This window comes from Cornus florida, unplaced genomic scaffold, assembly GCF_030987335.1.
Source record: "Cornus florida cultivar Cherokee Brave unplaced genomic scaffold, ASM3098733v1 CherokeeBrave_3.0.0_Hap2_Chr11, whole genome shotgun sequence".
Taxonomy (NCBI): Eukaryota; Viridiplantae; Streptophyta; class Magnoliopsida; order Cornales; family Cornaceae; genus Cornus; species Cornus florida.
Genome location: NW_026775581.1, coordinates 68,574,927 through 68,599,538, shown reverse-complemented (window position 1 = coordinate 68,599,538; position 24,612 = coordinate 68,574,927). Strand labels below are relative to the sequence as shown.

The 24,612-nt window shown below is 32.4% G+C and overlaps 1 protein-coding gene across 1 annotated transcript; it reads left to right on the top strand.

The window, feature by feature from the left end:
• Positions 1–14,669: 14,669 nt before the first annotated feature.
• LOC132281238 (uncharacterized) lies at positions 14,670–15,956 on the top strand. Its single transcript, XM_059782963.1, has 3 exons — positions 14,670–14,840; positions 15,365–15,402; positions 15,512–15,956. Exons 1-3 carry the CDS (start codon positions 14,670–14,672, stop codon positions 15,954–15,956), a joined length of 654 nt encoding a protein of 217 aa, XP_059638946.1.
• Positions 15,957–24,612: the final 8,656 nt, after the last annotated feature.

The following is a 24,612-nucleotide window of genomic DNA, read 5'->3' as shown; positions in this document are numbered from 1 at the left end:
TCAAATTTTGGTGGAGAATTCTATTATGGACAAGCGGAACAAGTCGCGTTTTAGCAGAACAGGTTGCGCTTAGGCAGAATGGTTGGATCAATGGTTGAAGAATCGAAACTGGTTGCGTTTTAGCTGAATCGACTGCTGTTGTTTGATTTATACAAGAAATAACTTCCAAATCAATTTTGGAAGCCAAAAGATTTAGGAAAAATGCTGAAGATTTGGGATAGAAGTTATGCCAACTATTTTAAAATTGAATACTGATATTAGAACTCCTTGTAGATAAGTTGGGGAATACTTATCCGATAAAGAGTTGAATTTTGAAACTTAGAAATAGTGATGGGTAGAGAGTAAGTGAAGAGAAAAAAATGTAAAGGATTTAAGGGTGAGTATTCTGAGGAGAGGAGAGGAGAGTATAATTTTCGAGTGTATACATGTAGTCTGTAACGACCCAACTAGATACCAAAAGAATAATAATAAAATAGATAAAATTTCGGCATGACCTCCGCAAAAAAAGTACCTCTACAACCTGTTGAAATACCAAAAAAAAAATACAATGGCCTCACTGGGCCTTAAAAATAACTCATCATGTCCCAACGCACAATTCAAGTATTACATCACATTCCCAAAATAATTACATACATATCAAAAATCTCATTCCACCACCTCATCTAAACAAAAACACATCTTAGTTACATTGAGTTACAGTCCATAAAATATAATTAGAATTTAAAAGTTCATAACTTACAACATTGTACCCATTAAACTAGAGTTTCACAAAATAGTTAAGAGTACATTACAAAATATTAAGGTTCTAATACAAAAGATAGCAAAATAAAATGAGATTTCAAGCTTGTCTAAATCTGTGGTGGATCGTTGTCCACCACCTCTTTTTCATATCCTAAAAAATGTTTAAAAAATAATGTGGTGAGCATAAGCTCAGTAGGAAGTGTCTAAGACACACTTCTTATGTCCCTGTGAATCCATACAATGAATAGATGAAAGGTGAATGGGATTATGCCATAGGGAAGCGCACATTTTCAACCACAATAACAAGTATATAACAAATATCAACCAATCACAAGTTTACCACAATATCATAAAGTGCAATGTTATGCAAATGTCACTCCCCATTTCTGAAACAATTCCGTTTCAACAACCAAACCGTTAGTGTAATCCGACCCAAGGCACCTCCATGGCGTCACGAAAGGAAGGTTGGTTAACTATCCACGACCATAAGGCACTTCCAAGGCGTCACATCCGGCCTAGTTAACTCAACTACATTCCCTTCTAGATTACACCAACATCACGGACCACTAGGCGCCTCCTAGGTGTCCGGTTTTCGCAAACACTTTTAGAAATACTTTCCCAAAAATTTATTTCCTTTGTTTTGAAAACATTTTTTCCTTTTCTCTTCCCGATGGATGCATGAATGCTTCGTGTTTCTAATCATCAATTCAACTATAGGCTTTCACACATTCCATTTACATCATCATCACAATTTACTAAGAATTTCTAAACATTCATTTATTTCATTTATTTATAACCATAGCATTAATTTTTTTTTTTTTTTTCAAAACAATAAATAAATAATCATGGGGCATACAATATGTCAACACTAGGCATGCTCATCCACCGTAATGAATCTAGTCATATATATGAATTCGAATAACACATGAAACACACTTATCATTTTGATTAATCATACTTACAACAACTACAAACTAGGTAATCAAAATTAGCATGCTTATGATCAAATTTAAGGGGAAAATTTACATAAAAATCAAGAAATTGTAGATTAGAACACTCCTACCTCAATGGAAGTGAAAACCCCCAAAATTCCCAAATCTAAGCCCTAATTTCCGGAATCCCTAAGCTTAGCCAAATGGTGATTGACTCCTATCAAATTGAAGGTCTCGACGAGCTTTCCGACTTTGCTTCACAAAGTTCTACTAAATTCCAAAGGAGTAAAGCTAGATCAAAGCTTGAAATTGCATAAAAAAAAAATAAATAAATAAAAATAAAAGAAACTGCCAAGAGAGACTGGACGCAGAGAGATATACGCAAAGAAAATAAATAAATAAAAACCATCTAGTCAATGGCCTTTAGGCCATTTTGTTATGTTTAATTGGTGGGGCCCACTAGCCTTTTATATATATATATATATATAAACATTAAATAGTCTCAAAAGAAATAATGAGTGAGTGAGTGGGGTTTTGACATATGGTTGTATATTCTCTTCCTTAATTCATAATAGTGAAATATCTCTCTCCATGGACGTAACTCTAGAATTGGGTGAACCATGTAAAAATATTGTGTTGTACGTGAATATGTATAATTGTTATCACCATATATGCTTATGTTGATGTGATATGCTTCCGCTGTACGTGATGAAAAGAGAGTTTAACACTTAATAAGAACCTATCTTTGAGTGAGTTAGAGAGAATTAATAATCTCCAACAATAATTTGTCATTCTCTCTCTGAGATAAAGAAATTAGCCCATCATTTAGAGAAAATGAAGAACTCTTTAATTCAGGAAACAAGCACAAAATCATGTAAAATTCGAGAAGACTGAAAACTTTTCAAAGACAATATGGATTGCCAACAAGAGTTGAAAATATATTAACAAGAAGCTAATAAATTAAATTAAAAAGGTGTTTAACATGAACTAAAAAATAATAAGAGATTAAGAAGCTGTTAACAAAAGTATAATAATTTACTAAATTGAGATTAGATGAAAATCGAAGATAGTGTAGGAAGACGTTTAATAATGTGACCCATTGTTTTGTAAACCCAACAAAATAACAAAGGCCATTTGAACTCGCATTTATGAGAACGAATAGAGAAAACGTTTAGCTTAGTTGTTGGTCCGATCTATGCAAAAGAATATCTAGGATTTCCAAGATATTGAAAAGAATATCATATATCTATGCAATGCTAGATTAATTTAGAGAGTTCTATAAAAATTCATGCAACTCTATACAGAGTGCAGAGAATTATCGAATGTCTTGCCATGGAGACTATCCATATCATAATTTATTGTGCATTGCGTGAAATTAATTAAAATTTGAAAATTTTAGAAATCAATTATAATATAATTATTTTTATAATATTAGCTTTGGTATATATATATTGAGAAAAATATAATTGAAAATATGAGAAAAATGAAATCTAAATAACTAGAGGGGACAACCCCAAGGGATTGGCCCATCGGTTAGGACACTTGACTCTGGTGGTGTCTCGTAAAGTATTTGAGTTCGACTCCCACTGGATGCAAACAATTCTTTTAAGGCTAAATCTCTACGTCAATACTTCATGACTTATCTGACTGGAGGTGGGGAGACGCCCTTCTTGGATAGAATTTCACTAGAGAGGACATTAGATATAAAGAAGAAAAGATATACAGGCTAGGAAATGATAAGTTTTATGTAAAAAGAGATTTGGTAAAGAAAAATATTGTTAAAAAGTTCATTTTCGTTCGACAATTGTTTCAAAAAAAAAATTTTTTTTTTAATACTTTGATTCCATTTTGAGAAAGAAAAAAAAATCATGCTTACCTTGATGAAAGATAATAAAATAAAATAAAATGTGCCATTTTGACTAAACAAAATTTAACAAACTTTAATAAAAAAATGGTTATTAATATTAATATAAAAATACTTAAAACTTATAGGAAGAATATTAATTGTTGTGTTACCTGAGTGGCTGGGTAGTTTCCCAGTTCGGGAGTCCATGTTCGAGCCTTGCATCCTTCTCCCCCTTTTAACCATTAACCCTTAACATTTTTGTCATGAAAAAATACGAAGAATAGCTATAGAAAGTCGATTGAGATGAGCATATAAATAGGTTTAAGAGTGAGTGTTGTGAGGAGAAAAGAAAGTATGTAATTTCCCAATGTAAAGATGTGTGGCCTCAAGAATGTGATGAGTGAGTTTTTGATATCTGGTTGTTGTCTCCGTTGATGTATCCTTAGAGTTTGATTATCATATAAAATATTGTGTTATGCATGGCTGTGTATATGATTGATATCTTCATATATGCTTATGATTAATGTGATAAGATGTTTATGTTGTGTGAACCATGAAGTGAGTTTGAGAGAGTCAATATATCTATTGAATTCAACATGACACGAAATTATCAAATTTGAATTGTTAATTTATTAAATTAATCGTGTCGTGTTTGTGATTTGCAAATTCCGGCAAAGAGTACATGTGGAGTTCATCTATGCAAGGAGCATCAAAAGTAGTGATTGCAGTCTGGTACGGTCCTCAAGGTGTCTTTGAGCTGGTACTCCGACAGGCATATTGGGAAAGTCCCATCTTGTGGGTTGGGTATCCTCCGGCTCTCACCTACCACAGTCTTCGGATAAGATTCTATGGTTGGCCCATCAAGGCCCATTTCAATACTAGCTGATCCTGGAGCGGTGGCGATGGTAACGAGTTCGGATTCGGACCTAATTGGGTCTCGTTGGCTATGGAGTTCGGTCCGCAGGTATTACAATGCCCCAGGATATACCATCTTTGGCACTTCTTGGAAGGCTTATAATATGAAATTCAGTTAGGGACAAACATTATAGTGTGTAAGAGTATAAAAATAATCACTTTGTATAACTAACGGGCCAGTAGTTTAGCAGTATCAGTCTCTTACTTTTTAAAAGAAGGTTAATAATATTACCATTACATTTATATCTAGACAGTGACGAACTCATAAATTTTTATGAGGGGGGCGACCTCTTACTTTAGATTTAGGAGTCTTAAATAACAAATCAGTCTATTTTTAAAGTTAATTTTTCAATTTGGTTTAGTTAGGTAAAATAATTACATATGCATTAAAAACTATTATTTAGGTCCAAAATACCCTCTAAATTCTTATTTCAAAATATCAAAATATCCTTTCTATATCAAATAATTCTTTCATTCATACAACAAGATTTCTAAATTGACTTTCAACTTGGCATTTTTGCATATGGTGTATATATTACCAAAATAAATAAAATAAAAACAACGTGTATATATATGTGCGTGTATATATATATACTAAATTTTGTGCAAAAAATTTTAACGATATCTCCTAATCCATATGGTTCAAACCTACAAATTTCAATTTAAAAATATACAAATAATTTAGTGAAAATTCATTATGTATAGAATTTTTTTTTTTTTCACTAAGTGAAAATTCATCCTATATATATATTTGCACATAACTTTAATCATATCTCCTAATTCATACCAAATTATAAATCTGCAAATGTGAAAAAATTTCTATGTATATATATATATATATATACATACATATACACATAACACACGCAAGAAAAGGGAGATTATGAAAAAACTAAAAGAGGGAGATCACGAAAAAACTAAACGGCTGCTTCAGTAAATGGTGCACCAGCAATCAATATTTATTTATTTATTTTAAACAAGTGTAATTAATTGAGCAAAAAAATTGATGATCATCTCAAGGCATGCACCACAGCAAATACAATTTATATATTCTTGAGTTTAAATATATTTTTCTTTTTGGGGACTAACCTTTGATTGCCCCATTTTTTACTATCTTAAATCTTTTTTTTATTATTTGTATAAGTTATCGTGTGTTTGTGTGTGTGTATGAAAGTTGTAGCAATATGGTTCAAAGTTAAAGGAAATAAATTATTTAAAGAAAGTACTTGATTTTAGGGGAATAATTTTTATTATTTTGAAATAAGTGTTTGGAGGGCATTTTGGACAATAGTTATTGATGCATATGTAATTATTTTACTTAATTCCATCAAAGTGAAAAATTAACTTTTAAAATAGACCATTTTGTTATTTAAGACTCCTAACTCTATATAAGTGTAGTTTTCCCTTTAATTTATTGGGAAAAACTTATATAGTGGGTCCATTTTTGTAATTTCAATAAGGTTTTCTTCATAAATTTTTAAAAATTTAAAGTATAAATGCAAAAAAAAAAATAAAATAATAACAATAATAATAGTAGAGGCAATGTGTATTTTTAGTTGGGGCATATTCATAAATTCTCAAAATTTTGCTTTCTTTGTATTATCTGAATTTTACTTTAATCATAAGTTTGTTCAAGTAAATTTTGATATATGCTCATAGTTCTTGTTTTTATTTTCTAATTTAGAATTTGTTAGTGGCATTCAAATTTGTGGCCCTCTTCGTACACCTCTTTAGCTATCTCAATGTTTATTAGTATTATTTTTAATATTTATTTGGGGTATTTTTGGTGGATTAGCCTAGTTACTATATATCTATATTATTATTAAATGTGCAAAGTGTTTCAATATTTCAGTATTTATTTATTTATATAAAAAAATATTTATTAATTGATATAAAAATAGTTTTTGTAAAAATAGTTTCCATACAACTCTAAAAACTACATAATAAAATCAATCACATTCTATATAAAACTCTTATTTTTAGTTCAATATAAAAAGAATAGTTATTTTTTATGGATAATTATCACAATATAACCGGTCCGGGCCAGTTATGATTATGTAATTATCAGAAAAGGACACATGTCATCATCTTATTCATCCAATAAGCCTATAAATAGAGGCATAGAGAAATGAGGAAAGGGTACAGAAATTGAGAATTTTAGAAATTCAGAATTTCAAAATAAAATACAGAAACTCTGCCAAAGAATTTCAGTATTTAATTATTTATATAAAAAAATATTTATTAATTGATATAAAAAGAGTTTTTATCTATACTATTATTAGATGTGCAAAGAGTTTCAGTATTTATTTATTTATATAAAAAAATATTTAAAACACTAAAATCTACATCATAAAATTTAAATTAACCTATTTATCTATTTATTATTATGAATTTTTTAATAAAATAAAATCTAATTAGACAAGAATTATTAATATAAAAAATATTTATTAATTAATATATAAAACAAAATAATTTTTCTAAAACTCTACCATAAATTAGCTTTTATTATAAGTTTCTTAATAAAATTAAATCTAATTAGACAATTATATATTTAAAGAAAATAAAATAATTTCTATAAAACACTATTACAAATTAACTATTTTATTTTTCAATAAGACTCTATCACACTAGACAAAGATATATTTCAAGCGTTTCTATAAAACTCTAACACAAATTACTTATTTATCTATTTATTATGAGTTTTTTAATAAAAGGAAATCTAATTAGACAAGTATTATTAATATAAAAAATTATTTATTAATTGATATAAAAAGAAGTTTTAAAGAAGTTTCTATAAAACTTTAACACAAATTACCTATTTATCTAAAAAAAATATTTAAAACACTAAAATCTACATAATAAAATTTAAATTAACCTATTTATCTATTTATTATTATGAATTTTTTAATAAAATAAAATCTAATTAGACAAGAATTATTAGTATAAAAAATATTTATTAATAGATCTATAAAACAAAATAATTTTGCTAAAATTCTACCACAAATTAACTTTTATTATGAGTTTCTTAATAAAATTAAATCAATTAGACAAGGATATATTTAAAGAAAATAAAATAATTTCTATAAAACTCTATCACAAATTACCTATTTTATTTTTAATAAAACTCTATCACACTAGATATAAATATATTTAAAGAGTTTCTATAAAACTCTAACATAAATTACCTATTTATCTATTTATTATGAGTTTTCTAATAAAAACAAATCTAATTAGACATGTATTATTTATATAAAAAATTATTTATTAATTTATATAAAAAGAGGTTTTAAAGGAGTTTCTATAAAACTCTAACACAAATTACCTATTTATCTATTTTTCATGAGTTTTTTTTAATAAAAGTAAATTTAATAAGACAAAAATTATTAAAATAAAAAATATTTATTAATTGAAAGATTACCTAATAAAATAAATCACATTCTATATAAAACTCTTATTTTTAGTTTAATATAAAAAGAATGGTTATTTTTTATGGATAATTATTATAATATAACAGGTCCGGCCCAGTTATGATTATGTCATTATCAGAAAAAATAAATAAATAAATAAAATACATGTCATTATCTTATTAATCCAAAAAGCCTATAAATAGAGGCAAGAATGAAGGAGAAAGTGATACAAAAATTGAGAATTCTATAAATCTAAAATTTCAGAGTAAAATACAGAAACTCTGCCAAAGAGTTTTAGTATTTATATAAAATAAAAAAAAAAATTCTGCCAAAGAGTTTCAGTATTTATATAAAAAAAATATTTATTAATTGACATAAAATGCGTGCCTATGCATTGAATGTGTAGACCCACGAATCCAACTACCAAGTCCCCTGCACTGGTTAACAGTAGAAGTTCACCTTTCCTTGTGAAGCCAGCTACACTATTGAATCCTCTAATAGTATCAACATTGAATTGTTTAGTCCAAGACTTGGTGACGCCATACTCTTTCATCAACCATATGCAACAAGTAGTGTCTTTAGGATCAGTAAGGTGAATGAGAGCCAGTGATTCCTAACATTTAGCCAAACCCAGCTTGAAAACAAATATGGAGCTCTCTTGAGACAGTTCACTGAATGTTTTCTCCTTTTCCAATTTCAATAAGGTATTTAAGTATTTGTTTATTTATATAAAAAAATATTTATTAATTGATATGAAAAGAGTATTTATATATATATATAAAATAAAAAATAAAAAACTCTATAAAACACTAAAATCTACATAATAAAATTTAAAATAACCTATTTTTCTACTTATTATTATGAATTTTTTAATAAAAGAAAATCAAATTAGATCAGAATTATTAATATAAAAAATATTTATTAATTGATACATAAAATAAAATAATTTTTCTAAAACTCTACCACAAATTAGCTTTTATTATGAGTTTCTTATAAAAAAAATATTTATTAATCAATATAAAAAGAGTTTTATCTATACTATTATTAGACGTGCAAAGAGTATCAGTATTTAAGTATTTATTTATTTATATAAAAAAATATTTAAAACACTAAAATCTACCTAATAAAATTTAAATTAACCTATTTATCTATTTATTATTATGAATTTTTTAATAAAAGAAAATCTAATTAGACAAGAATTATTAATATAAAAAATATTTGTTAATTGATATATATATATAAAATAATTTTTCTAAAAATCTACCACAAATTAGCTTTTATTATGAATTTCTTAAAAAAATTAAATCTAATTAGACAAAGATATATTTAAAGAAAATAAAATAATTTATATAAAATTCTATCACAAATTACCTATTTTATTCTTAATAAAACTCTATCACACTTGACAAAGATATATTCAAAGAGTTTCTATAAAACTCCAACACAAATTACCTATTTATCTATTTATTATGAGTTTTTTTAATAAAAGTAAATCTAATTGGAAAGTAATTATTAAAATAAAAAATATTTATTAATTGAAAAATTACCTAATAATATCAATCACATTCGGTATAAAACTTTTATTTTTAGTTCAATACAAAAAGAATAGTTATATTTTATGAATAATTATCACAATATAACTGGCCCGGCCTAGTTATGATTATGTCATTATCTGAACAGGACACATGTCATAATCTTATTAATCCAAAACGCATATAAATAGAGGCATAGAGAAAGGGGTACAAAAATTGAAAATTCTATAAATCCATAATTCCGAAGTAAATTACAAAAGCTCTGCTAAAGAGTTTCAGTATTTATTTATTTATAAAAAAAATATATTTATTAATTGATATAAAAGGGTTTTATCTATACAAATTAAACACTAAAATCTACATAATAAAATTTAAATTAAATTATTTATTATTATGAATTTTTTAATAAAAGAAAATCTAATTAGACAAGAATTATTAATATAAAAAATATTTATTAACTGATATATAAAATAAAATAATATTTCTAAATCTCTACAACAAATTAGCTTTTATTATGAGTTTCTTAATAAAATTAAATCTAATTATATAAGGATATATTTAAAGAAAGTAAAATAATTTCTATAAAAATCTATCACAAATTACCTAATTTATTTCCAATAAAACCCTATCATACTAGACAAAGATATATTTAAAGAATTTCTATAAAAACACTACCATAAATTACCTATTTATATATTTAATTTGAGTTTTTTAATAAAATGAAATCTAATTAGACAAGTATTATTAATTTTAAAAAATATTTATTAATTGATATTAAAAGAGGTTCATAAGAGTTTCTATAAAACTCTAACATAAATTACCTATTTATCTATTTATTATGAGTTTTTTTAATAAAAGTAAATCTAATTAGACAAGAACTATTAAAATAAAAAATATTTATCAATTGATATAAAAAGAATTTTTAAAAGAGTTTATATTAAACTCTAAAAAAAATTACCTACTTATTTATTTATTAGAAGTTTTTTAATTAAAGATAATCTAATTAGACAAGAATTATTAATATAAAAATATTTTTTAATTGATATAAAAAATAAAATAATTTTTCTAAAACTCTTTCACAAATTACCTTTTATTATGGGTTTTTTTTTTTTTTTTTTTTTTAATAAAAGCTAATCTAATTTGACAATAATTATTAAAATAAAAAAAATATTCATTAATTCATATAAAAAGAGTTTTAAAAATGTTTTCTACAAAACTCTAACACGTATTACCTATTTATCTATTTATTATGAGTTTTTTTAGTAAAAAAAAATATAATTAAACAATAATATATTTAAAGAAAATAAAAATTTTCTATAAAATCTATCACAAATTAGCTAACTCTAAAATCTACCTAATAAAATTCAAATTAACCTATTTATCTATTTATTATTATGATTTTTTTAATAAAAAAATCTAATAAGACAATAATTATTTATACAAAAAATAATTATTCATTGATATATAAAATAAATTGATTTTTCTAAAACTCTACCACAAATTAGTTTTTATTACGAGTTTCTTAATAAAATGAAATTAAATTAGATAAGGATATATTTAAAGAAAATAAAATAATTTCTATAAAATCTACCACAAATTAGCTTTTATTATGAGTTTTTCATAAAAAGAAATCTAATTAGATAAATATTATGAATATACAAAATTATTTATTAATTAATATAAAAAGAGGTTTTCAAAGAGTTTTATAAAACTATAACACAAATTACCTATTTATTATGAGTTTTTTAATAAAAAGAAATCTAATTAGGCTAGAATTATTAATATAAAAAATATTTATTAATTGATATAAAATGAGTTTTTAAAAGAATTTATATTAAACTATAACACAAATTACCTATTTATTTATTTATTATAAAATATTTACTAATTGATATAAAGAGCAAATATAAAAAACAGAATATAGAAGCTCTGCCAAAGAGTTTCATAATTTATTTATTTATATAAAAATATTTATTAAATGTGCAAAGAGTCTCAGTATTTCAGTATTTATATATTTGTATAAAAAATATTTATTAATTGATATTAAAGGAGTTTTTATAAGGAAAAAAAAAAAAAAAAAAAACTCTGTAAAACTCTAAAATCTGCTTAATAAAATTAAAATTAACCTATTTATCTATTAATTATTTTGAATTTTTTAATAAAAGAAAATCTAAAGTTTTAATATTTATTTATTTATATAAAAAATATTTATTAAATGTGCAAAGAGTTTCAGTATTTCAGTATTTATTTGTTGATATAAATAAATATTTATTAATTGATATGAAAAGAGTTTTCATAAATAAAAAAAAAATTCTATAAAACTCTAAAATACGCCTAATAAAATTCAAATTAACCTATTTATTATTATGAATTTTTTAACAAAAGAAAATCTAATTTTCAGAGTAAAATACAGAAGTTCTGTGTTTCAGTATTTATTTATTTATATTAAAAAATATTTATTAATTCATATTAAAATAATTTTTATCTATACTATTATTAAATGTGCAAAGAGTTTCAGTATTTAAGTATCTATTTATATAAAAATATATATATATTTATTAATTGATATGAAATTTTTTTTCTAAAAAATAAATAAATAGATAAATAAACTTTATCAAACTCTAAAAACTATCTAATAAAATTTAAATTATCCTATTTATCTATTTATTATTATGAATTTTTTAATAAAAGAAAATCTAATTAGACAAGAATTATTAATGTAAAAAATATTTATTAATTTACATATAAAATAAAATAATTTTTCTAAAACTCTATCACAAATTAACTTTTATTATGAGTTTCTTAATAAAATTAAATCTAATTAGACAATAATATATTTAAAGAAAATAAAATAATTTCTATAAAACTCTATCACAAATTACATATTTTATTTTTAAAAAAACTGTATCGTACTAGACAAAGATATAATATTTAAAGAGTTTCTATAAAATTCTAACACAAATTACCCATTTATATATTTATTAACAGTTTTTAATAAAAAGGAGATCTAATTAGACAAGTATTGTTAATATAAAATAATTATTTATTAATTGATCTAAAAAGAGGTTTTAAAAGAGTTTCTAGAAAACTCAAAAACAAATTTATCTACTATTATTATGAGTTTTTTAATAATAAGAAATCTAATTAGACAGGAATTATTAATATAAAAAATATTTATTAATTGATATAAAAAGAGTTTTTAAAAGAATTTATATTAAACTCTAACACAAATTATCTATTTATTTATTTATTATAAGTTTTTTAATAAACGAAAATCTAATTAGACTAAAAAACTCTACCACAAATTACCTATTTTATTTTCAATAAAATTATAATACATTAGAGAAAGATATATTTTAAGATTTTCTATAAAAACTTTAACACAAATTACCTATTTATCTATTTATTTTGAGTTTTTTAATGAAAGGAAATCTAATTAGACAAGTATTGTTAATATAAAAAATTATTTATTAACTGATATAAAAAGAGATTTTAAAAAAGTTTCTATAAAACTCTAACACAAATTATTTATTTATTTATTTATTGAAATCTAATTAGATAAGAATTATTAATATAAAAAAATATTTATTAATTGATATAAAAAGAGTTTTTTATAGGAGTTTCTATAAAATCTAAACACATATTATCTATTTATATATTTATTATGTGTTTTTTTTTAATAAAAGAAAATATAATTAAACAGCAATATATTTAAAGAAAATAAAATAATTTTTATAAAATCTTCCACAAATTGGTTGTTTTATTTTCTATAAAACTCTATCAGATTATTTACAAAACATTTAACACGTGCATCGCACGTGCCTTTTCTTAGTATATATATATATATGTAAGATTAAAATGCAAAAACTAATCAGCTCAATAGGTTTTTTATGTTTGCAATTAATTACTTCGGTTTTGTTACAGAGCTCTGATTTGATCAGTTATGGAGAACACTACACACCAATTTGTGTCAGTTCCAGTTCCAACGGGAACTCCTGCTGTGGAGGGAAAAATCTCCCTCCAATGAGAACTGTACACGTCATCGCAATGTAAATACCCATCACAAATGTCAGAGGCCCATCCTGCTCAAGGCCCAGTCCAAGCTCATTAACAGCCCAAAGTCATAAGACACTAACCCAAGGTCGCAGATAATTGATCTCTGTAGCATTGCTCAAGCCCGAAACAAGAGATCCAGCCCGTTAGCAATGTCACATGGATCAGGTTACTTATAGCCCAAATCCATTGTAAGGAAATTAGTCCTATTAGAAGAAGGATACAGCAAAGAAAGAAACTACTACACAAGGAAAATTATACAAAGGAATGAGCTCTATTTGTAAAGAATTTCTGTAGGGAAAGAATTGGAGGATAAGCAATGCGAGTCCTACTATAATTCAACCAATCTTTTGTGTATAAATAGAGGCCCAGACCTTCAATAAAAAAATCAAGCAATTCTACGCTTCTCTATACATTGTTCTTATTTATTCTTATTATTTTTTAGTGAGTTGTTTTATTTTTCTCAATCATTATTGGTTGAGCGAAATTTTGCACCTACACTTTGGCGCCGTCTGTGGGAAACGTGTGCAAATATATTCCCACTCTTGTTTTTTGTTTCACAAGTTAATCCTGCAGCTACCATCCAGAATGTCGAATGGAGGATCTTCAACGGATCAACAGACGGAGTTGATGCAGAAGATGCGTGAAGAGTTTCTACACCAGTTTGACGTACTTCGTCAGGCAAACGAAGCAAGCGTGGCTCAGATCGCCTTACTTCAACAGCAGAATAACACTCTGCAAACGACACTGGCTCAGTTGGAACCACCACCACCAGTGGGTGACACAGCAGCGCCCCCTAGTCAGAATATTCCTCCGATTACTGGACTACTGCCTGATGGGGCTCCACCTAATGGGGCATAACCCAATGAGGCTCAGCCGAATGAGGTTCAGCAACAACGGAGGGCAAGATCTGAGGCTGCGGCTTCAGATAACGTCCCTCATCGCATACAGGATGAGCAAGTCAAATCCAGCCATAAGCTTACGGTATGGTCCAATGAAATTCCAGATGGTGCAGGTGTTCAGGATGCCTTTGACGAGAAGAGACTCCTGAAGATTTAGACACCTGCCGAGATGGCTAGAGAACACAAAAATTCCTTGGTCAAAACTCATTTCATTGATGATGTGTATCTGGTTGAGAGGCCCAAGAAATTTACCATGCCTTCTTTCACCCAGTTTGATGGAACAGGGGATCCTTCTCGGCACCTAAATCATTACGCTCAAAAGATGGCTTTGGATGATCGTAATGACCCTTGGATATGCAGAGTTTACTACCAGTTTGACAGGAGCAGCACTAGAGTGGTTCAAGAATAGACCGCATAAGTCCATCCCAGATTACGTAACTCTATGCACCATGTTCTTGGCACAGTATTGCAGAAATAAGAAGCAAAAGAAGAGCATTGCCAGCCTCTTCACCGTAAGGCAAAAGGGGGGGGGGGAAACATTGCAGGATTTCTTGTCAAGATTCAACATGGAAGCCTCAGAAATAGCGGATTGTCATCCCGCAACTGCTATGAGACATTTAAACTCGTGATGATTCAGGGGACGAAGTTCCACACTTTCTTAGTCAAGTATTCTCCTCCCGACATGCAAACTCTCAATACCAGGGCCCAGATCTACATTCGGCTTGAGGAAAATATAACCCACCGAGCACAGCACGCCACCCTCGTGACAGTGGAAAACAAGCCTCGAGAAAGAGTTCCAACTCCAAAGATTTAAAAAAGCCAACGTTCCTTAACGCCGATCACCCAGGCACCTGAAAAAAGGCAAAGGGTAGAGGAAGGATTTACACCTCTCCGAACTACCTTGGCTCGGCTCTTCCAAGAGACTAAGATGAAGTTCACAACTCCGCAGCCAATAAAGTAACCCCTGGAGCAAAGGGACAAAAGCAAGCATTACGCTTTATCATCGAGATTATGGGCATTCAACCAATGATTGCAGATCACTCAGGTGACAGGTGGAGAATATGATCGCCAGAGGTGAGTTGATGGATTTCCTCATGACAAAGGAGTATGCAAAGCCCCGCGAGGTCTATCCCCGCAAGGTGGAAGATACGTAAGTAAAAGTCATCCATCCAATACATGGCAGGTCTGAAGATGATCAAGAGTCCGAGGAGGTATACAGATCCAGACTGAGGGTAGCCCACAAGCTCAGGAGGATATCCTCGGTCAGTGCTATCGCTTCGGGTAGCATCAGTATTGGATTCGGAGATGGCGACCTATCCAGAGTTCAACTCCCCCACGAGGATCCATTGGTCATCAATCTTTTAGTGGCCAATTGTATGATCCGGAGGGTTTTGATAGATCCAGGAAGTAGCGCCAACATAGTCACAAAGACGATCTTTGAGCAGCTAGAGATCCCGTCATCATCTATTCGACCTACCTCCAGCCCGTTGATGGGGTTCAATGGCACAAGAGTAGATCGCCTTGGAGTAATAGACTTGTCCGTAACCGCGGCGAAGAAGACTCAGAAGGAGAACTTTGTTTTAACAGAGATCCATCGTTCTTACAATCTCATCATGGGAAGAAGCTGAATACATCGGATGAGAAGAGTTCCGTCCACCCTTCACCAGGTGATGCGGTGCTTATCTCCGGATGGGAAATAAGTAATTAATCTGTGGGGCGATCAAGTCACAGCGAAGGAATGCTATATGTTGACACAAGTTGAAGCAAAGAGGGTGTTGACTCAACAGCAACTAGGTGTGGCTTCCAAAACTGGACCCAAATAGCAATTACAGAGCCCTCTGCCCAAGTATCTTAAGGTAAAGGAGGAAGAGGAAATTGCGAAGCCCACCGAGGAGACCCTTGAAGCTGTGGAAGTTTTCCTCGGCGACCCTCAGAAGGTTACCTATCTAGGCTCTTCCTCCACTTCCGAAGAAAAGGATGCGTTAATTGATGTTATCCGGAGCAATGCAGATGCCTTTGCGTGGGATCACTCGGACATGGTAGGGATCGATCCCTTAGCTTCCTGCCATAGTCTGAAGGTGAATCCGGAGTTCAAACCGGTTAAGCAGAAACACCGAAGGTTTGCCCCCCGTACGCAATCACATTATAGCTGAAGAAGTGAGCAAATTGTTTCAAACAGGTTTCATTCGAGAAGTGCAATATCCACAGTGGCTGTCAAACGTGGTAGTCGTACAAAAGAAGAATGGAAAATGGAGGGTTTGTGTAAACTATACCAACCTTAACAAAGCCTGTGTAATACCCCTAATTTTAAAAAGGATATTCCTGATATTTAATGGTATTTAATTTATTATTTAAGTGCATTTTATTTGATTATGTGTCATTATTTTTTTATTAGGTGCTTAATTGTTTTCTTTTGTGGTGATGTAATTTATTTAAATGATATTTATTTTTAGTTATTTGATTGGAATTACTTGTTAGTGTTTTAATTATTTAATTGGCATTAATGGTTTAAGTGTAATTTGTTTAGTTATTTGATTGGAATTACTCGTTAGTATTTTAATTATTTAATTGGCATAAATGGTTTAAGTGTAATTGGTTTAATTATTCTATGTGTGTCTTATTTTATGTGTGTCTTATTTGGTTTAATTGGATTTACTAATTATTATTTTGTTCAATTAGATTATTTGTTAAGTATTTAATGGTGAATAGGGTAATTAGGTAAATACATCTAACTAGGGTTTTAATTACAGTATAAATTAGGGCTTTATATTATAGCCGTTGTAGGTTTCTACGTTAATTGGATGGGCCGGTTAGGATTGTGAGTTGGACTTAAATGAACCTAGGGTTTAGGAAAACTCTATAAGTATAAGGTAGATGTCTGTGTAGGGTTTTTTTTAAACAAAGCACACATTTTGTGGAAGTGGAGAAGGAAAAACGCAGTTTTTCACATTCTGCCAAGGTTTGATCAAAGCTCCGATCCCGCTTCGTCCGTGGTCCAATCGAGCTGAATTTTGGAGGAGAGGTTCACGACTCAGTGACGCACAATCTGAACGGTGGAGATCAGAGTTTGACCTCGGGAACAGTGATTCGTACTCGTGAACAGTAACAGGGTCACACAGGTTTTTTTCCCATTCTGCCCAGATTTCATCAAACATCCGATCCCGCTTCGTCCGTGGTCCGATCGAGCTGAAATTTGGAGGATAGGTTCATGACTCAGTGTCGCACAATCTGAATGGTGAAGATCAGATTTTGAGTTCTGGAATAGTGTTTCGTACCCGTGAACAGTAACTAGGTTTTGGAACTCGCCAGGATTTTTTAAGAAGACGACGTTGAAACTTTGAACAAAAGTTTCTGAGGCAAGATTTTATCCTTACTCTTTCCCTTAGGCTTCATACTCTTTGCACTCTTAAATGATTCCAGGATTAATGAAGATTAAACCAAACTAAAATGATATCTGTTTTGCTATGAAACTGGTAGTTACAGTAGTGTTGTATGCTTGTTCAACCTAGACTAAGCATGTTTGTGGATGCATTGTGGTTCTGTGGTTCACGTTTTTCCTTACCACTGCTAGTATAAATTATTGGAAGGATGGGTCTAGATGATAGCTAGCTTAACTTCTGTAATAGCAACTGTTGGAACTTAAATACTAGGAGGATTTGAGTTTAACATTAGATCGGTTTTGTGGAACACTATAATTTGAGCATGTCTACATACATACTATGAATATTATTTTGATGCTTACATTATCACAGTTAGTATCAACTGTGGAGGTTAGGATTTTGTGATACATACCCTACATATCTGTATGTCATTTGTAAGGTGTTAAATGGAAGTTTTAATTAATTCTGTCTTTATATCAGACTAAAGGGAACAACTTAAATTGGGCATGTATATGTTGTTGTTGTGACCCTGTTTATCAATGCTTATTTTATCACTGCTAACATTAAATGTTGGATGTTGAAATTTAGTGGATATATACTTGATTTATTGGTATTATTGACTACTGGAGGATTGGAAAGTAGGCACCGGTATGGGACGGTGGCATACTAAGGATGGGTTTGGTTTTTAAATCAATACCATTACCCACCTACTTGGAATAAGAATGGGATTAACTAAAAGTTAAGTCCCGTGGATTTGTATTGTCATGGCAACTACTTGTTGAGCGGCAATACCAGGGATTTTGGATGGATTTTATATATGTACTGTTATGGTGCCTCGGTATGAGCTTGAGCCTCAGGATCGATGGCTAGGGAGCGTATATGCATCGGGATGTGTAGCTGGCTACGATGGTTGGGGGTGTACCCTGTTTAGGTATAGGTACATATGCCCACTTCGTGTGCGTTTTAGCATGTTACCTCTATTCAGGTTGAAACCGACCTGTAGTCCAGTAAGAGTCCTTTAGTGTGACTATATATATATTTACGGACTATTAGCTATTATTGAATTGTTTAGAATGTACATGCGTATCGGGTCTCTGTTTGGATTGTAGTAGTATAGAACTTGCGCGTGGGCCTGACCCACTTCTATTTTTTAGGTACACGACAGTTCCAGGCTTAGACGTGTTCGTGCTGAGCAGAGGTCTCTATTCACTCTTCTAACGATGCAGGACTCTCTCTATAGTTTTATTTCTAGACGTTTATTACATTTGTTCTATCTTCCGTTTGGATGTTTAATAGGGGTCCACTAGAGATGGATTCCCAAGTTGTAAACTGATGGAGTTTTGGAGTTTGGGTTTGATGGATTTTAATAATTATAATATTTTGCGGATTCTATTTTTTTAGTTCCTTCCAGCTTTAATTTCATTTCTTAATTTATTTTGTATTCCGTGTTCATTATAAAATATTAATTGTTTGATATTCCCTCGGGTTTGGGCCTGGGCCTGATCAACCCGTGTCTCGGATCCGAGGGGTGTCTCAGTTGGTATCAGAGCACTCCAGGTTCAAGTGTCTCTAGGATGTTTTCGTATTAAGTCTTCCGCGTAGCGTTTTCTCTTGAATAGAGCTTAAGTTAGGATTCATTGTATTCCTTATGGTTCGTATAGAAAGGGTACTGACGTCTGTCTTTTCGTGTTAACAGATGGTTAACGCTAGAAATGGACAGAACATGCAAGGAACTAGGAAGGAAAGGAGAATGGCACGTAGGCAACAATATCTCCTACGGCGTCAGCAAATGGAGGAAGAGCAGCAAAGGCTTGGGTTTCAAGATGACATGGATCAGTTTCATGAGGAACAGGAGAATGTTCAACAGACTCTGGACCAGGTCAGAGATCCAGAGATTCCTCTTCACCTCAATGACCTCGTTGCTCGGGCTATAAAGGCTGGGGTAACAGTTGCACTTCGGAATCAGCCTTAGGTACAGCCGGCACTTGTACCAGCACCAGTGGTTCAGACGGATTCTTTGGGAAAGGCTAGGAGCTCTTTCACAAAGGGGAGTCCACCTGTGTTCTCAGGCTCAACCGATGCGAGAGCAGCTCACCAGTGGAAACAGGACATTGAGTGCCATCTTCGTTTGGTTCAGTGCACGGAGGTTCAGAAGTAGATGCTTGCTACTTTCAAGCTAGTTGGGGATGCACTACAGTGGTGGGAGTCAGTTACCACCTCAGAGGAGAGGATGACATTGTCTTATGATGAGTTCAGTGCTCGCTTTGATGAGAAATATTTTCCCTATGCAGTCAGGGCAGCTACGAAGACCGAGTTTCTAAATCTGCAGCAGGGAAACATGATAGTGGCAGAGTATGAGCAGCAATTCACACGCTTATCTCTCTTTGCACCGGAGGAGGTGGATACAGAGGAGAAGAAGCGCAATAGTTTTGTCAAAGGACTGATGTGGTCTATCAAGAGAGCTATTACAGGTAGTCCAGCCTATACTACCTATGCTCAGGTGGTAGACGCCGCTCTACAACATTATCAGTTGACTGTGGACATCAGACAGGCTCGTGGTGAGAAGCGGGGAGATAAAGACTCTACTAATCAGTCAGCTGAATAGGGGAATGGCAATAGTCACTGGCAGAATGACAAAGGCAAGTTCCAAGGACAACAGCCTTGGAAGAAGCACAAAGGTGGTTCAGATGCTCACTAGAATGGGGCACCTATTCAGAGGCAACAGAATGGGAGACCACAGGCAGGACAGGGTCAGCCACAGGCTAACCGACAGAGGAGGCCATTTAGTACTTTCCAAGGTAGTTGTTACACTTGTGGAGAGTATGGTCATACCACCAGGCAGTGTCCTAAAGCAGGACAAGGACAGGGACAGAGACAGTATGTGCAGCAGGGACAGAGGGCGCCAGTGCCTCTACCAGCTCCACAGGTTCCACGGATTCAGGGACAGACGCATCTGGCTTTACCGGCACCGCCGCAGACTCAGGGACAGGCACCACAGCAGTTGCACTATGGCAGGGTGTATAACCCCATGCCACAGGATGTTCAGGCACCTCAGACTATTGAGGGTAAGTTTCTTATTTATGGTTTGCATGGACGTGTTTTATTTGATACGGGTGCTACACACTCATTTGTAGCTAGGACTTTTGTTGCTTTGTCTGGGATGAGGACGAGGGTATGCACTAGACCTCAGGGTATTTCTACACCATTGGGTGATACAGCTATTATACATGATAGTGATGGGCCTGTGACATTAGATATTGGCAGACTCAGATTTCTAGCCAATCTATTGGTCCTGGACATGCACACTTATGATATGATACTTGGGATGGATTGGTTGTCTCACTACCATGCCCAAGTTATTTGTTTTGATAGATCTATTATTTTTACCATACCTGGTCAGGATATGTATGTAGTAGCTATGCCACGTTCTAAAGGGGGCGGTAGCACCTATTTGTTCCATGTGGAGGAGGAAAAATGAGGAGGGGATTACTGTATCATTGGATAACATACCGATTGTACAGGATTTTCCGGATGTATTTCAGGAGATTCCAGGGTTGCCACCTAGTCGCGAGATCGATTTTGTGATAGACTTAGCTCCAGGCACTGCGCCTATTGCTAGGGCACCTTATAGGATGGCACCGGTAGAGATGAGAGAGCTGAGGGATCAGATTCAGTAGTTACTGAGTCAGGGTTTTATTCGTAGGAGTACATCACCTTGGGGAGCACCGGTTCTGTTTGTAAAGAAGAAGGATGGTTCGCTTCGTCTGTGTATAGATTACAGGGAGTTGAACAAGGTTACGATTCGTAACAAGTATCCTTTGCCCAGGATTGATGACTTGTTTGATCAGTTAAGGGGAGCCACATATTTCTCCAAGATTGATCTGCGTTCTGGGTATCATCAGCTGAGGGTCAGGGAGCAGGATGTTCCTAAGACAGCATTTCTCACGCGATATGGTTCTTATGAGTTTCGAGTTATGCCGTTTGGGACGACTAATGCACCTGCAGTATTCATGGACTTAATGAATAGAGTCTTCCGGGCTTATTTGGATCAGTTTGTTATTGTCTTTATTGATGACATCTTGATTTATTCTCGGTCGGAGGACGATCATGCTAGACATCTTCGCATAATCTTGCAGACGCTTCGTGAGCACCAGTTATATGCCAAGTTCGAGAAGTGTGAATTTTGGCAGCGGGAGGTGAAATTTCTGGGTCACGTGGTGTCAGAAAAGGGGATAGCAGTGGATCCGGCCAAGGTTTTAGCGGTGGTTGAGTGGGGACAGCCTACATCACCTACTGAGATTCGGAGTTTTCTCGGTCTGGCAGGATATTACAGGAGATTCATCCAGGGGTTCTCCAAGATAGCAGGACCACTCACTCATCTGACCAAGAAGGGTGTACAGTTCATGTGGGATGAACACTGTCAGTGAACTTTTGATGAGCTGAAAAGGAAGTTGACTTCTGCACCGGTTCTAGCTACTCCGCAGAGTGGGATAGAGGATCTTGTTTACACGGATGCTTCGTTGCAGGGTCTTGGATGTGTATTGATGCAGGAGGAGCGACCGATTTCTTATGGATCTCGGAAACTTAAGCCTCATGAGCTTAATTATCCAACACATGATTTGGAGTTGGCAGCAGTGGTCTTTGCCTTGCGTATTTGGAGGCATTATCTGTTGGGCGAGTCCTTCAGATTATTCAGTGATCACAAGAGTCTGCAGTACTTGTTCACTCAGCGGAAGCTAAATATGAGACAGCGCAGGTGGTTGGAGTTTGTAAAAGACTATCATTTTTCTATACAGTACCATCCAGGGAAAGCGAATGTAGTGGAGGATGCACTCAGTTGCCGACCTGTTGGTAGTCTTTCTGCTCTATTCACTACTGAGTGGAATGCTTTAAAGAGTGTGGATGAGTTATCGGATGCTTTTATGGCTTGCATAGTGGTTACACCTTCCATCATTCGCAAGGTTTTACAAGCACAACTCACTGATCAGCAGTGTGTCGACAAGGTCGCAGAGATAGCTTCCGAAGAGGTTCCATTCTACTATGTTGGGGCTGATGGAGGTTTAAGGTACAAGGGACGGTTAGTGGTACCTTCTGCTGATAATTTGAGGAAGGATGTGATGACTGAGACTCATCACTCTGAGTTCTCTGTTCATCAAGGAGGCGATAAGATGTATCAAGATATGAAGCGGCAGTTTTGGTGGGCAGGTATGAAGAGGGACATTGCTCTTTTTGTTTCTCAATGTAGTTTTTGTCAGATGGTTAAGATTGATCATCAGAGGCCGCCAGGTGCTCTACAACCACTACCAATTTCGGAGTGGAAATGGGAGAGCATTTTTATGGATTTTGTGGAAGGGTTGCCAAATTCTTTCAAGGGGCATAATTTCATATGGGTCATTGTGGATAGGTTGACCAAGTCAGCTCATTTCTTGCCTATTTGCACTGACTACACTTCGGAGCAGTTGGCGAGGCTTTATATTTCAGAGATTGTGAAGTTACATGGCATTCCATTGTCTATTATATCGGACAGGGATTCGAGCTTTGTATCTGGATTTTGGAAGAGTTTTCAGCAGGCTTTAGGTACGGAGTTACACCTTAGTACTGCTTATCATCCTCAGACTGACGGACAGACTGAGAGGGTGAATCAGATTATGGAAGATATGCTTCGGTCGTGTGTTCTGGATTTCAAGGGCCACTGGGAGGAATATTTGCCACTTGTGGAGTTTGCTTATAACAATAGTTTCCAGAAGACTATTGGTATGGCACCATTTGAGGCATTGTACGGTCGACCGTGTCGGTCACCTGTTTGTTAGATGGAGGTTGGAGAGAATCGATTCTTAGGTCCTGAGTTCATCAAGGATACCTCTGAAAAGATTGCTCTTATTCGAGATCGCATGCGTACTGCCCAAAGTAGGCAGAAGAGCTATGCTGATCGTCGTACTCGGGCTTTGGAGTTTCAGGTTGGGGATCAGGTTCTACTCAAAGTGTCTCCTATGAAGGGTGTTATGCGCTTTGGGAAGAAAGGGAAGTTGTCACCGCGATTTGTTGGTCCATTCATGATTACGGATCGCATTGGAGCTGTTGCTTATCAGTTGGCACTTCCGGATACTTTGGATCGCGTCCATAACGTGTTTCATGTTTCCATGTTGCGGAAATTTCTTCGAGATGAGGATCGGTATCAGCATATCGATGTTGGGGAGATTGCGTTGCAGCCGGATGCAACTTATTTAGAGCCACCGTGTCGTATTGTCGACCGACGAGATCAGATTCTTCGGAATAAGGTTATTCCTTTGGTTCGTGTTCAGTGGAGTTATCACAATGAGTCTGAGTCCACTTGGGAACAAGAGGATGTCATTCGCTCACGGTTTCCTGAAATATTGGAAGAAGATAAGAGTGAATTCCGAGGACGGAATTCCTTTTGTTAGGAGGGAAGAATGTAATACCCCTAATTTTAAAAAGGATATTCCTGGTATTTAATGGTATTTAATTTATTATTTAAGTGTATTTTATTTGATTATGTGTCATTATTTTTTTATTAGGTGCTTAATTGTTTTCTTTTGTGGTGATTTAATTTATTTAAATGATATTTATTTTTAGTTATTTGATTGGAATTACTTATTAGTGTTTTAATTATTTAATTGACATTAATGGTTTAAGTGTAATTTGTTTAGTTATTTGATTGGAATTACTTGTTAGTGTTTTAATTATTTAATTGGCATAAATGGTTTAAGTGTAATTAGTTTAATTATTCTATGTGTGTCTTATTTTATGTGTGTTTTATTTGGTTTAATTGGGTTTACTAATTATTATTTTGTTCAATTAGATTATTTGTTAAGTATTTAATGGTGAATAGGGTAATTAGGTAAATACATCTAATTAGGGTTTTAATTACAGTATAAATTAGGGT

Excerpts from the sequence above, each read along its gene's own strand:
- LOC132281238 (XM_059782963.1), top strand. The coding sequence starts at position 14,670 with ATGACCCTTGGATATGCAGAGTTTACTACCAGTTTGACAGGAGCAGCA. Across the intron at positions 14,841-15,364 it reads GCATTGCCAGCCTCTTCACC|ATCACTCAGGTGACAGGTGG; the intron begins GTAAGGCAAAAG and ends CAATGATTGCAG. Across the intron at positions 15,403-15,511 it reads GGAGAATATGATCGCCAGAG|GTCTGAAGATGATCAAGAGT; the intron begins GTGAGTTGATGG and ends AATACATGGCAG.